This window comes from Dendrobates tinctorius, unplaced genomic scaffold, assembly GCF_039654945.1.
Source record: "Dendrobates tinctorius isolate UK_male_01 unplaced genomic scaffold, ASM3965494v1 ptg000011l, whole genome shotgun sequence".
Classification (NCBI taxonomy): domain Eukaryota; kingdom Metazoa; phylum Chordata; class Amphibia; order Anura; family Dendrobatidae; genus Dendrobates; species Dendrobates tinctorius.
This window is the reverse complement of record NW_027361679.1, coordinates 43,393,792-43,409,108: the sequence shown is the minus strand read 5'-3', so window position 1 is coordinate 43,409,108 and position 15,317 is coordinate 43,393,792. Positions and strand designations below refer to the sequence as shown.

At 44.2% G+C, this 15,317-nt stretch overlaps 1 protein-coding gene across 1 annotated transcript; it reads right to left on the bottom strand.

Moving 5' to 3' along the window:
• Window positions 1–701: 701 nt before the first annotated feature.
• NKX6-1 (NK6 homeobox 1) lies at window positions 702–6,942 on the bottom strand. The gene is made up of 3 exons (XM_073588155.1): window positions 5,900–6,942; window positions 4,024–4,196; window positions 702–2,069 (listed from the first exon to the last, which is right to left on the bottom strand). The coding sequence occupies exons 1-3, from the start codon at window positions 6,504–6,506 to the stop codon at window positions 1,821–1,823; spliced, it is 1,029 nt and encodes a 342-aa protein (XP_073444256.1). The 5' UTR covers window positions 6,507–6,942; the 3' UTR covers window positions 702–1,820.
• Window positions 6,943–15,317: the final 8,375 nt, after the last annotated feature.

The window sequence follows — 15,317 nt, the reverse complement described above, 5'->3', positions numbered from 1 at the left end:
ATAATAATTATTATTATTAGGATACTGATGGGACCGTATAGTGTAGAAATAAGGATAAATAATAAGAATTATTATTATTAGGATACTGATGTTACTGTAAAGTATAGAAATAAGGATAAATAAAAATAATAACAATTAAAGTAATAGTAATTAGGATACTAATGTTGATGAAAAGTATAGAAATTAAGATAAATAATAATAATAAGGATGCAGCTGTTGCTGGAAAGTATAGAAATAGGGATAAATAATAATACTAATAATAATAATTAAGATGCTTATGTTGCTGGAAAGTGTAGATATAAGGTTTACTAATAATAAGAATTATTATATTCAGTCTGCATAGAAATATGCAATGCATTAAATCTAATAATCAAAAAAATACCTTCACCTACATTCATTGATTATTTAATTTCTTTCTTGAATTTCCATAGTTAAAAGTCATATAATCCCACAAAGACTCTATATCTACTTCTCTTTTAAAAAAAAATATTCAGCTATTGAAATTAGTTGCTAGAGAAGCTAAAAGATCCACATGGAGCACAGAACGAGCAGAACACACCAGGAGAAGAATCATGGAGCATGGGACTTGTTGCATTCTGTCAGTTGCTCTAAGTCCAGTAAGAAAGAGAAAATGATGCAGCCTAGAGGCTGTGTAGCAAATGCTATTAGTCATGGCACACACCCAATTCAATGAAGAGGTTAATTTATTGTGGATTCCACAATACTGTGGGTGACAGAAGACACAGTAAGGAGACCATAGGTGAGAACATAGGTACAACTCTACAATCAAATCAAGGGTTTGTTGTGTCTTTACTGAACACTTATAGACAAAGAACAAAGTGCTGAAATCATAATAATAAGATGAAGAAAATGCCAACAAATATACAAACAATTGTTACTATGTTTCTTAGATCTCTCCTGAGATCAGTAGTCCATCAATATTCATGATTATTATGCTCAGAGGTGACTGAGCCCCCAATGGATGGAGCCACCTTGAAGAGTTCTGTTTGTGTTGTTTACAACAAAAAGTGCAAGATACATTTATACTTCAGGCTTTCATGAAGTCCACTCTTTCCCCTTCCAAAGTTGAGATACTTCTCCTATAAATTAATAGCAGTTATTATCTCCATGTAGCTGTAGCTTAAAAAGAACGTCCCCTATATGCCACATAGTAAATCTTATCATACAAAAAGCTGCATATTGGAATATAATGGAACCCCTTCTGCAAGGAACTAAGGCCATGAGGACCATCCTGAAGGCGCTTCTGCCAAGGAACTGAGGCCATGAGGACCATCCTGAAGGCGCACCCCTGCCTCCCCCCTTCACTTCTGGAACATAGTAATAAATACTAAGGCTTGTGTGACTTCATGGAAAGTAGAATAGGGACCATTAGAAAGTCCATATATGAAGGGAGTAGGAAGAGAGCAGATGCCAGAGAGGGGTCATGTGGGCCCTCCTTCACCTTTCTCCTTATCACAATAGAAGGTTACTCTCCATTTACACATTCATAGTGCATTAACCTCCTGCCATTTATTTACAAGAGCATTGATTTAGGGTTAGTCCTTCCATAGGGGTGATGAGAACGCATCAGGCCCTCAGTGGGCCATTGGGATATGTGTAAGCTTCAGAGGGTTAATAATAATTATAATAATAATACTGTACTCTGTGTTCATTCATTGGCTTACAGTTTATAAAAATATATATACATCTGATAAAATAAAAAAAAAGTCTTATCTGGTCCTGATAAGTACAGGTGCAGTGCTGTCAGTCCCATGCATCCCACCACTGCTGTCCTTGACTGGTGGCAGGAGCACAGTCCTCTAAGAAGAGCTGTCATTCTCAGACTGTTGGTGAAGCAATGAGCTGTTAGACTTATGTTTCTTAAGGAGCTGGGTGATCTTCTCATCATCCGAGTTAGGATCCAGAGGTTTGTTGTAGTCATCATCCTCATCTTCGTTATCTGAAGCCCCTTTTAGTCTCTCAGTCTCAGTGTCCTGCTTCTTCTTGGCAGTGGCCATCTCTGCTGCATGCTTCTTACGCCACTTTGTCCTCCTGTTCTGAAACCAAACCTGGAATGGAAGGCGACTGGAGTTACAGCTCTGATTTGGGTCAATATATATATAATACATACATATATATATATATGTATATATATACACACACAAACACACACATATACACATACAGTATATGTGTATGTGTGTATATATATATATATATATATATATACTGCTCAAAAAATAGAGGGAACACTAAACAATACAATGTATTGTTTAGCGTTCCCTTTATTTTTTGAGCAGTATATCTATATATACATATAGACATATATGAACAATAATACTAATTATTAATTGTGTTAGTTATACAACTGTTATGTATTGTCCTAAGCTACAGATAAAATTAATATACAGCCGAATACGTGGTGCCTCATAATCCAAAAAGTGCCAAGGAAACATGTTCAAACAGCCAGACAGGTGGAGATTACAGGCAAGCTAACATTTCTATTTTCCTATTTTTCAAATTCTTTAATTAAATACATCTTTCTACAGTATACTATGAATTTGCTGTAAAATAAAAAGAACTATATAGAGGCTCATTGTGTTTAGGCTGTGTTCCTGTGTTCCTCTACGGCTCATGTGTGTTGTATGTACACATATTACATTTTATATTGATTTTTTTCCTTATTTATTTTATTTATTATAGATAGATAGATAGATAGATAGATAGATAGATATGGGAAAGATAGATAGATAGATAGATAGATGATATATTTTGCTTCTTCTGATTGAATTAAGAAAACAACAAAAAAACAGAAAAAAGGAAATACACATATAAATATAATATATATATTAATAATAAATATAAATAAATATAAGCATAATAAATGTAATATAATAAATATAATATAATTATATATTTTTTTCTTAATACAATGAAAAGAAGCAATGTTCCTTGTGCCATACATTGGCCAATTGTATAGCAGCCTGATGTAACATCTATAGAGATCTGTTCGCCGGTACTGGAGCTGCTGTAATCTCGGGGTCTTATAACAGCCAATGACAAGTTGTCTTGTGGACCCCAGATTGCAGATCTCTTCAGCCCCCGCAACAGAATCTTCTCTATGGGTTCCAGGGGATTATTCCGTTTGTGTCCATTTATGCTTTTCTCCTGCTATTAGCTTAGGAAACCTACAAGGCAAAATCCTGACTTTGTTTTTTACATAACAATATTTAATAGCAACTATAACTTCTTAGCTAAGTTTATTATTGTTTATTTGAATAGGTTTTTTTCACTCTTATTTTATATTATTTGGCATGTTTTTATTTGCTCTCTTCTGCTATTCATTCCCTGTGTTATGCATTATTATAGCTGGATTTTTTTTTTCAACCGTTATATTTTGTATGTTATCTCTTACTTCTCGATGATGTATTGCATCCCACATTTTTGTTATTTGCATTGCTTCTATGAGGATTCGCCATGAATGACCCATAGAGCAGCACAGGAGCCCCCACTATCTCCCCGGTGATAGCTAGCAGGTGTGTGTAGAGAGGAGTCTAGGCTGGGGGGAGCCTGGGAATCTGGGTGGCATTGGTGAATAGGTTGTAGTGTATTCACTATCAGACATTTACCATGACAAATGAGTGGCTGCAGATAACACAGGGACAGGACACACTGTCACAATGGAGGCAGGTGAGCCAGCCGCACAGGCTCCCTCCAACAAAGGCTGCACAAGCTAAAGCAGCAGGGCACCTGGGAGACGAAACTTCCAAACTTCTCACTACACATCCGACTATTCTGCCTGCATAATTGTTACATAAATAAAATGTGATATATATTCTAATTATATATTTATGCATTCTAAATATATATATTTAATATATATTTAAATATATTTATATGTGTGTGTTACCTGCAGTCCCATGAATAAATCAGTGACAATGGGTACATATAATATATGACCATTACTACATCCATCTGGTGCACATAAGTTGTGATTGAATGAAAGGGAGGGAGGGCGCTCACCTTCACCTGGCTCTCTGTCATGCCCAGGGAATATGCCAGCCTGGCTCTCTCTGGCCCAGCTAAGTATTTCGTTTGCTCGAAAGTCTTTTCCAAGGCAAAGATCTGCTGTCCGGAGAATGTGGGCCGGGTGTGCTTCCTCTTCCCATCCTTGTCCAGCAACACAGATCCCTGGTCTGTAAGGCACAAGTATAATTATTAATAAAGAATTCTAGAACGCATATTAGAGACCACTGTCCTAACAAGCATGTTATTTGTATTATTATTATTATTAATCATCATCCTTATCAGTCCGGGGATTTCTATAGCCAAGAAGCAATATCCACTTATATATATACATATATCCACTTATATATATCCACTTATATATATACATATATCCACTTATATATATACATATATCTCTATATCTTTTTAAAACACTAGGAATTGCTTCCTAACCTTCTTAGTTACAAATCGTAAATTGTGTGAATTAATATATAGCACCAAGATATTACAAAGTAAAAGTAAAGAAAATGAAATATTATTTATTATAGCACCGAAAATATAGTTTAAAAAAAACTTTGCGGGTCCGGATGCCATATACTGCTAGCTACACTTTCCATTTCTTCTCTCTAATTATAATTATGACACACAATTGCTTCATATTTCTACTCATGCAAGGAATGTGCTAGAAAAAGATCACATTTCTTACAATTGTCTTCAAAGGTTTGACTACTTATATAGTTTCAAAAGTATTATTCTTCTTCTTATTATTATTATTATTATTAGTAGTAGTAGTAGTAGTAGTAGTAGTATTTATTAACTTATGTTCTATTGTTAAATGTTTTATGGATTCCACTATTTCTAATTCTACAATCAAGTGAATTAGTGATAATGTTATGGTTTTAGAAATGTAGATTGGTTCTTCAAATGACAAAATTCTATCGCATAAAAACTCATGGATGGATAGATGATAGATAGATAGATAAATAGATAGATAGATAGATAGATAGATAGATATGGGATAGATAAATAATAGATAGATAGATAGATAGATAGATAGATAGATAGATAGATAAATAATAGATAGATAGATAGATATGAGATAGAAGGATAGATAGATAGATACATGATAGATAGATAATAGATAGATAGATGGTATTTTACAGATGATCAGATTAGAGCGAAATCTCTTCCTCCCCGATTTATTTTTATAGTATTTGTTATTATACACAGTTGTATTATTCGTATTCTATTAATAAAGTTTCTCTAAATTCTCATGTGACCTTGTGCCATCACTTTCCTACTTTTTCTGATTTCTTCGTGGCTTTGTCGCTGTGGGTCGCACACATTTTTGTCGCTGTGGGTCGCACACAGTTTTGTCGCTGTGGGTCGCACACAGTTTTGTCGCTGTGGGTCGCACACAGTTTTGTCGCTGTGGGTCGCACACAGTTTTGTCGCTGTGGGTCGCACACAGTTTTGTCGGACACTTCCGCTGCAACTAAAGAAAACTTTCTTTACAGTTTTCCTCATTTCGCCATTTGTGGGGAAGAAAATAGTTTCCCAATTCTTTCTTTACCTAGAAATGTCTCCTTCTCTCCTAAGCCTACTCCAGCCTTTAGCTCCCGTGCTTCTCTGGCTGGAGCCCTGCTGCTGGACACTACACCCAGATCTGCAAGTCATTGTTAACTTTTAGGTGAGATGAAAACTGAAGAACATCCATTTTTGGGGTTTCTTTTAGGCTGCACCTTGGTTACAGTGAGCCTCTTCAGGGCTGATACCAGAGAGCAATAGATGCATTCCATGACATCGCGCACAGGGAGACCAAAGCCTTAGAGACAAGATTACTTTCAGGGAGACTAAAGTTTGTGAACCCTGTAATGAGTGGAATACTTACGGGAAGCACAGGCCAGTCTAGCATCTCTCCAGGGGGAGCTCTGCATCACTCCAGGCCAAAAGATTGGGGTCCTGCCTGGAAGGTCCGTCAGCGGTTTGGGGTACCGAGCCACAGCCACAGCAGCACTGGGGCTAAAGTAGAGTCCTGGAGGAGGTGGCGGAGGGCTGAGGCTGCTGAAGCGGGGCAGCCCTGCCAGGAGGCCGGCAGCTGGGGAGGAGGTGGAGGCCACCGCGGTGCTCGGAGTCAGAGAGGGGAAGCAGTGCATCACTGGCCGGCTCAGGATGTCATTGATTCCATGAGGGGTGGCCGCTGAGAGCTGGGGTGGAGGGGTCCCCAAGGAGGACAGACCTCCTGCAACTGGTGGCGAGGAAGAAGAGTGCTTTAGGGACAGTTGATTTGGAGACCCCAAAGGTGGAGATGGCGAGGAGGATGATGAGGAGGAGGAAGATGAAGAGGATATGGAGGAGGAACAAGGCTGGCTTGGGAGGGCATAGGCTGGGTACAGGGGGGTCTTCATCTCTGCCATGCTGTGTAGAGCTGCCAAGGGTGGGCTGCTAAGGAGAAAAGCGCTCTGCCTGGTGCCCTCCATCTGCTCTAGAGCTAACATCACCAGGCCTGGAGAGAAGGGCTCTAGAATCACCCAAAAATGGAGGATGAAAAAGATATTACAAGTTTATGCCAAAGTGGATGAGGTCCTTCTAATCAGTGTTTTATCGCTCTAGGATCGGGCTGTTGTCCCAGGGGTGGGTCAGCTGGAGACCCAAAATGTCCACCGGCTCCTCAGCTATGTGTGATCGAGGCCACCAGCAGCGGCAGGGAGGGATCACAGGCTCGGGACTTCTGAGAAGAGAAACTTGGAGGAGTCTCAAGTGGAGAAGAGCTGGCGTTACTGCAAGTGACAATCCCGTGTGAACGTGTTCAGCAGCCCCTCATCTCCCGGATGCCGGTCACTCCTAGGCTGCTCACAGTCAGCCGGGGTCCCCTACTCTCTGGAGGTCCCCTGATGTCGGGGAGTCAGTGGCACCGTCTTCTCCTTCAGAGCGGCTCTGGTCTCCTCACCCTCAGCTGTGCGGCTGATGAAGCTCTCAGAGGTAATACAATCTCCCCATCATCTCCTACCTCCTTAAGGCGAGGGGATGGAGACGCCACTCTGAGCTGTCAGTCACCCGGCGGGGGCGTGGCCGCTCTCACCTATAGAGCAGCTGCGGGACAGTCACCCCACCCCGCGCTCTGATTGGACCCAGGATCCGTCCTAACATTCCATCATTTGCATATCAGGCTGTTCAGTCAATGGAGGATGCTCGCTATTGTCCTGTGATAGTGCGGAGGACAGACCCCTCCGATCTACCGTCCCCTCACTGCGCACAGAGTGGCCACCAAGCCCCGCACTCATCAGCGCCATATGGAGCAGAGCACATAATGGGCAACGGGTTAACTCGCTATGTACACCCCAAAGATGAATAAACCCCCAATTAACCCGGGACCTGTGCAACAGGCGAATCCATTCACGGCCGACATTCTGTGCAGATGTAGCAGAGCTGACACAGCTGAGATTTTACACAGGACTGCAGGTAAACTCCATTCTGCCAACGCATAAGCTATCATTAGCAAAATAAAGAGTTAAATCACAAGTTCAGCTCCGCTTCATCAGTGCAGACTCTCTGGTGGGACTCCGGCAAGAATCTTCCAGAACAGATTATATATATATATATATATATATATATATATATATATATATATATATATATATATATACATAAGCATATGTGTGTAATAGATAGATAGATAGATAGATAGATAAGCATATGTGTGTAATAACAGATTATATATATATACATAGGCATATGTGTGTAATAGATATATATATACATAAGCATATGTGTGTAATAACAGATTTTATATATATACATAGGCATATGTGTGTAATAGATATATATATATACATAAGCATATGTGTGTAATAACAGATTATATATATATAGCTCATGTATACAGCGCCATTACTGCCACAGCGCTTTACAGACATTAAGTACAGTGTCTATATAGTGAGCGCTATAGAGGAAGCCGGGTGCAATAATCACATATAAAGAAGCCTCCGCTTTTCCTCTTCCCTCATTGGCCTCCGGTCCATTTTCGGTATTGATCCTGTGCGGGGCTGTGATTGTATATTCCGGTCACACAATCGGTGTCCTCAAAGAAAAGAGAATTATTGGTCTAAAGGCAAAGGAAGCCGGCTAATATGAAATGCTGAACATTAATGCCTCTCCAGACCTGTGCACCATGGGGAAAAAATTATATATATATATAGTGCAATATTTTTATATATGTGACTCTTCTACAATAGATAATGCATATATATATATGTATATATATACAGACATATATGGTGTATATGTATGCTATGCATATGTATATATGTATGTATTTATGAATCCATATATACATAATGCTCTATTTATATATATGTATATATATATATACATACAAGTGAGTTACTATTAATAAGTGCACATAAAACTAGATGTTTTATATATAGATAGAATCTAGTTTTAAGAGTTAGTGTATATATATACAGTATATATATTTCTCTACACGTGTGTCACTATATACTTCTTTACCTTTTCTTCCTTAGTTTTGGATACTTAGAAAATAATCTAATACATATATATTATATATATACAAATCTATCACTTTCTAGCCCCTCTTCCATATTTCTGGAGAATTAGGCAGACCCCAGCATATAGCTTTCGGTGTGTATATTCGGCCCTGTGGGGTCCCTGCCGCGGTGGTCGCCTACAGCCCTATGGCCCAGTGCACACTTGCTGTCTTTTCCGTCCTGTGTGAATGGCGTCCGACCCTCTTCCCGGGCACAGGTAGGATCAGGATTCGGGAACATATAATCTTTTGCTCCCGCCTTCACTGGGGGAGCTGGTTAGCGGGGTGTCCCCTGGGCCCCGTGTTCTCCCTAACTTCTGACTGCAGGTAACTGCCCCCATAGGTGACAGCAGATTCCACAGCAGTGCGCCGGGCACTGACTGCCCTGTCACCACTGGAGTCTCTGGCCGCCAGTCACACACTGCTGATAGCGCTGCGGCGCCGCCTGAGCTCAGCTCTTTGGGTTTAGTTCCCTAGTTTCCCTTGGAGAATAAGCCCTGTATGTTATTACTCTATGATCTGCTGCATAGCATTGCCCGACATGTAAAATAGCGGGAAATTACGGCTGTTTCTAGTGACTAAGAAGTTGAAGCTATCTGTGAAATGTTAATGACCTTTCTGAGCTCCATGATGGCGTCAGAGTCTACTATGGAGCTGAGGTAAACTGGCCATGATGACGGTACAGCGCCACATCCCCGGTGTCACCGTGTACACGGCGGGAAAACGGCACCACAGCAAGGAGGACACTGGGAGTGTGCCCGGGCTGTCAGCTCCGGTGTGAGGGGTCAGCTCCCGGTGTGAGGGGTCTGCTCCAGGTATGAGGGGTCTGCTCCCGGTGTGAGGGGTCTGCTCCAGGTATGAGGGGTCTGCTCCAGGTATGAGGGGTCTGCTCCAGGTATGAGGGGTCTGCTCCCGGTGTGAGGGGTCTGCTCCAGGTATGAGGGGTCTGCTCCAGGTATGAGGGGTCTGCTCCCGGTATGAGGGGTCTGCTCCCGGTGTGAGGGGTCTGCTCCAGGTATGAGGGGTCTGCTCCCGGTATGAGGGGTCTGCTCCCGGTATGAGGGGTCTGCTCCCGTGTGAGGGGTCTGCTCCAGGTATGAGGGGTCATCTCCGGTGTGAGGGGTCTGCTCCAGGTATGAGGGGTCTGCTCGGTATGAGGGGTCTGCTCCGGTGTGAGGGGTCTGCTCCAGGTGTGAGGGGTCTGCTCCGGTGTGAGGGGTCTGCTCCCGGTATGAGGGGTCTGCTCCCGGTATGAGGGGTCTGCTCCAGGTGTGAGGGGTCTGCTCCAGGTATGAGGGGTCTGCTCCGGTGTGAGGGGTCTGCTCCCGGTATGAGGGGTCTGCTCCCGTGTGAGGGGTCTGCTCCAGGTATGAGGGGTCTGCTCCAGGTATGAGGGGTCTGCTCCCGGTGTGAGGGGTCTGCTCCAGGTATGAGGGGTCTGCTCCCGGTATGAGGGGTCTGCTCCCGGTATGAGGGGTCTGCTCCCGTGTGAGGGGTCTGCTCCAGGTATGAGGGGTCATCTCCGGTGTGAGGGGTCTGCTCCAGGTATGAGGGGTCTGCTCGGTATGAGGGGTCTGCTCCGGTGTGAGGGGTCTGCTCCAGGTGTGAGGGGTCTGCTCCGGTGTGAGGGGTCTGCTCCCGGTATGAGGGGTCTGCTCCAGGTGTGAGGGGTCTGCTCCAGGTATGAGGGGTCTGCTCCGGTGTGAGGGGTCTGCTCCCGGTATGAGGGGTCTGCTCCCGTGTGAGGGGTCTGCTCCCGGTATGAGGGGTCTGCTTCCGGTATGAGGGGTCTGCTCCCGTGTGAGGGGTCTGCTCCCGTGTGAGGGGTCTGCTCCCGGTATGAGGGGTCTGCTCCAGGTATGAGGGGTCTGCTCCCGGTATGAGGGGTCTGCTGCGGTGTGAGGGGTCTGCTCCCGTGAGAGGGGTCTGCTCCAGGTATGAGGGGTCTGCTCCAGGTATGAGGGGTCTGCTCGGTATGAGGGGTCTGCTCCCGGTGTGAGGGGTCTGCTCCGGTGTGAGGGGTCTGCTCCAGGTGTGAGGGGTCTGCTCCAGGTATGAGGGGTCTGCTCCCGGTGTGAGGGGTCTACTTCGGTGTGAGGGGTCTGGTCCCGGTATGAGGGGTCTGCTCCCGGTATGAGGGGTCTGCTCCCGTGTGAGGGGTCTGCTCCCGGTATGAGGGGTCTGCTCCAGGTATGAGGGGTCTGCTCCCGGTATGAGGGGTCTGCTCCAGTGTGAGGGGTCTGCTCCAGGTATGAAGGGTCTGCTCCCGGTATGAGGGGTCTGCTCCCGTGTGAGGGGTCTGCTCCAGGTATGAGGGGTCTGCTCCAGGTATGAGGGGTCTGCTCGGTATGAGGGGTCTGCTCCCGGTGTGAGGGGTCTGCTCCCGGTGTGAGGGGTCTGCTCCAGGTATGAGGGGTCTGCTCGGTATGAGGGGTCTGCTCCAGGTATGAGGGGTCTGCTCCCGGTATGAGGGGTCTGCTCCCGGTGTGAGGGGTCTGCTCTCGGTGTGAGGGGTCTGCTCCAGGTATGAGGGGTCTGCTCCGGTGTGAGGGGTCTGCTCCAGGTATGAGGGGTCTGCTCCAGGTATGAGGGGTCTGCTCCCGGTATAAGGGGTCTGCTCCAGGTATGAGGGGTCTGCTCCGGTGTGAGGGGTCTGCTCCCGTGTGAGGGGTCTGCTCCAGGTATGAGGAGTCTGCTCCAGGTATGAGGGGTCTGCTCGGTATGAGGGGTCTGCTCCGGTGTGAGGGGTCTGCTCCAGGTGTGAGGGGTCTGCTCCAGGTATGAGGGGTCTGCTCCGGTGTGAGGGGTCTGCTCCCGGTATGAGGGGTCTGCTCCCGGTATGAGGGGTCTGCTCCCGGTATGAGGGGTCTGCTCCCGGTATGATGGGTCTGCTCCCGGTATGAGGGGTCTGCTCCCGTGTGAGGGGTCTGCTCCCGGTATGAGGGGTCTGCTCCAGGTATGAGGGGTCTGCTCCCGGTATGAGGGGTCTGCTCCGGTGTGAGGGGTCTGCTCCAGGTATGAGGGGTCTGCTCCCGTAAGAGGGGTCTGCTCCAGGTATGAGGGGGTCTGCTCCAGGTATGAGGGGTCTGCTCGGTATGAGGGGTCTGCTCCCGGTGTGAGGGGTCTGCTCCGGTGTGAGGGGTCTGCTCCAGGTGTGAGGGGTCTGCTCCAGGTATGAGGGGTCTGCTCCCGGTGTGAGGGGTCTACTTCGGTGTGAGGGGTCTGCTCCCGGTATGAGGGGTCTGCTCCCGGTATGAGGGGTCTGCTCCCATGTGAGGGGTCTGCTCCCGGTATGAGGGGTCTGCTCCAGGTATGAGGGGTCTGCTCCCGGTATGAGGGGTCTGCTCCAGTGTGAGGGGTCTGCTCCAGGTATGAAGGGTCTGCTCCCGGTATGAGGGGTCTGCTCCCGTGTGAGGGGTCTGCTCCAGGTATGAGGGGTCTGCTCGGTATGAGGGGGTCTGCTCCCGGTGTGAGGGGTCTGCTCCCGGTATGAGGGGTCTGCTCGGTATGAGGGGTCTGCTCCAGGTATGAGGGGTCTGCTCCCGGTATGAGGGGTCTGCTCCCGGTGTGAGGGGTCTGCTCCCGGTGTGAGGGGTCTGCTCCAGGTATGAGGGGTCTGCTCCGGTGTGAGGGGTCTGCTCCAGGTATGAGGGGTCTGCTCCAGGTATGAGGGGTCTGCTCCTGGTATGAGGGGTCTGCTCCAGGTATGAGGGGTCTGCTCCGGTGTGAGGGGTCTGCTCCAGGTGTGAGGGGTCTGCTCCGGTGTGAGGGGTCTGCTCCAGGTATGAGGGGTCTGCTCCAGGTATGAGGGGTCTGCTCCCGGTATGAGGGGTCTGCTCCAGGTATGAGGGGTCTGCTCCCGGTATGAGGGGTCTGCTCCAGGTATGAGGGGTCTGCTCCGGTGTGAGGGGTCTGCTCCAGGTGTGAGGGGTCTGCTCCGGTGTGAGGGGTCTGCTCCAGGTATGAGGGGTCTGCTCCAGGTATGAGGGGTATGCTCCGGTGTGAGGGGTCTGCTCCAGGTATGAGGGGTCTGCTCCCGGTGTGAGGGGTCTGCTCCAGGTATGAGGGGTCTGCTCCAGGTATGAGGGGTCTGCTCCAGGTATGAGGGGTCTGCTCCCGGTACTTACAGCCAGAACAGGGGGGTTCAGTGCGAATATTCACTAGTGTGTGTAATGAATGGTATTCTCATCTATTAATCTATCTATCTATCTATCTATCTATCTATCTATCTATTTATCTATCTATCTATCTATCTATCTATCTATCTATCTATCTACCATTATTTTTCATACATTTTATCTATGTTCTAATCATCTAATATCTCTTTTTATCTATTAATATGCTTCTCATACATTTTATTTATCAATCCATCATCTATCTATCTAAAATAGAAAATAGTGGACTTTTATTAACCCACATGACATTGGACATTTCAAAGAACCTTTTTCAAGCCGTCTACTTTTTTCTTTGCCCCATATATTGCACCTGGAGAATTCTTTGCAGGTCCTGCACCTCCAGTTCTGTCATTCTGCTGCTCCATTTTCTCTCTCTGTCATCTCATACATTGTATCCATGTACTTATCATCTAATCTGTTACTATCCTTCTCATGCGTATTATTTATCTATCATCTATTCTATGTGTTTAAACTATCATAGCTGATACATTTTATCTATCATCCAATTATCTCTATATTCTTTTATCTATCCCATATCTATCTATCCATCCATCCATCCATCTATCCATCCATCTATCTATCTACAGTATCTATCTATCTATGCCATATCTATCTATCTATCTATCTATCTATCTATCTATCTATCTATCTATCTATGCCATATCTATCTATCTGTCCCATATCTATCTATCTATCTATCTATCTATCTATCTATCTATCTATCTATCTATCCATCCATCCATCTATCTACAGTAGCTATCTATCTATCTATCTATCTATCTATCTATCTATCTATCTATCTATCTATCTATCTATCGTATCTATCTACAGTATCTATCTATCTATGCCATATCCATCTATCTATCTATGCCAAATCTATCTATCTATCTATCTATCTATCTATCAATCTATCTATCTATCTATCTCATATCTATCTATCTAATCTATCCCATATCTATCTATCTATCTATCTATCTATCTATCTATCTATCTATCTATCTAATCTATCTATCTATCCATCCATCCATCCCATCTATCTATCCCATATCTATCTATCCCATATCTATCTATCTATCTATCTATCTATCTATCTATCTATCTATCTATCCCATATCTATCTATCTATCTATCTATCTCATAACTATCTATTTATCTATCCCATATCTATCTATCTCTCTATCTATCTATCTATCTATCTATCTATCTATCTATCTATCTATCTATCTATCTATCTGTCTGTCTATCTATCTCATACATTCTATATTTCTAAATTCTATATACATGTTATAGCTTTCTATCACCTATCCAGTGCGTTTTAAGCTGAGATTTCCTCTCACGGCTCACTTTGAGTGTTGTAGTTTTCCTGTACATACCCTATACGTGACCTATCTGCCTTACTCCTAATACTGTACATAGTTTGCATGCTTATCTATATCATATAGTCCGACATATATACATATATATATATATATATATTATAATTTAGCATACTTACCAACCTATCCACAGTATTTCTTAGGTGTCTATGCATGTTTTCTTTAGATATAGCTTATTTGTAGAATGTGACTGTAGAATGGGACATTGTATAAATGAGTGTAACATAGTGGAAAGGGCTTACATATTTATAGTGTGAAGTCTTCAGTTTTTCCACAATGCATTGCCTTTGTTCTACAGAAAGTCACTTGTAGAAACTTCTTCTGTCCTGGCTGTCATCTATGTTTCCCTGTTCTTAGGGAAAAAGAGTTTATATTATATATGTCTGGGAGAACTTTACCTATAACTTGTTAGATCTAGTAAAGTGTTTCACAGGCAGTTTGGTTTTGGTGATGCAAGCCCACAATATAACAACTGAAAGCCTGCCTACTCCTAGTAATTCCCCCCCCCCCAAGTCATCTCCAGATGAGGACAGGGGATTTTGCAGGTATTGTTTGTCTGATCTTCAATCGCCCTCTAGTGGAAGAAAGGCTCCTTACATAACATACAAACTAAAACCCCTTCTCTTATAAACACAAGTGATAGTACAATAAGCCGAGTTGATATTCTGTATGATGCTTCATACTTTTCCCCCCTATGTATGGTTTGAAAGAGCACATTAGGGAAGCAGGGCAGTCATCACACCCAGAATGGCGGATGAGGGGCAAGCTCCGGAGTGTATCATAGCATATAATGTTAAGAAAGAAATCCATAAAGAAAAACTGAAGTGGGGGCAGCTCCAGTGACCAAACCTATAGTAATGTTATAATGAGTTGGTTTAAAATAATAGGATGATATATGTCATAAGAAGAAAAGGAGAACACCCCTTGGATCCATAGATTACAAACCATTTCTCCTAATGGCCTTAATTTTGAATTTGATTTATGTTGTTAAACATCTTCCACATTTAGTTTATCCCTTTATGGTGTACCTGTCCTTGGTAATTATTTGAAGATGTTTTAATATTTCTTATGTAACTATTGGAGTTATTTCTCTGATATCCCCTTTAATGCAGCCAGTCCACCATTCTCCGTCGCACTTCTTAGCATTAGTAACAGTGGGGATCTGACTGCATTCCCCTATTCCTCTTCCCTTGTCTCTGTGATAACATATAA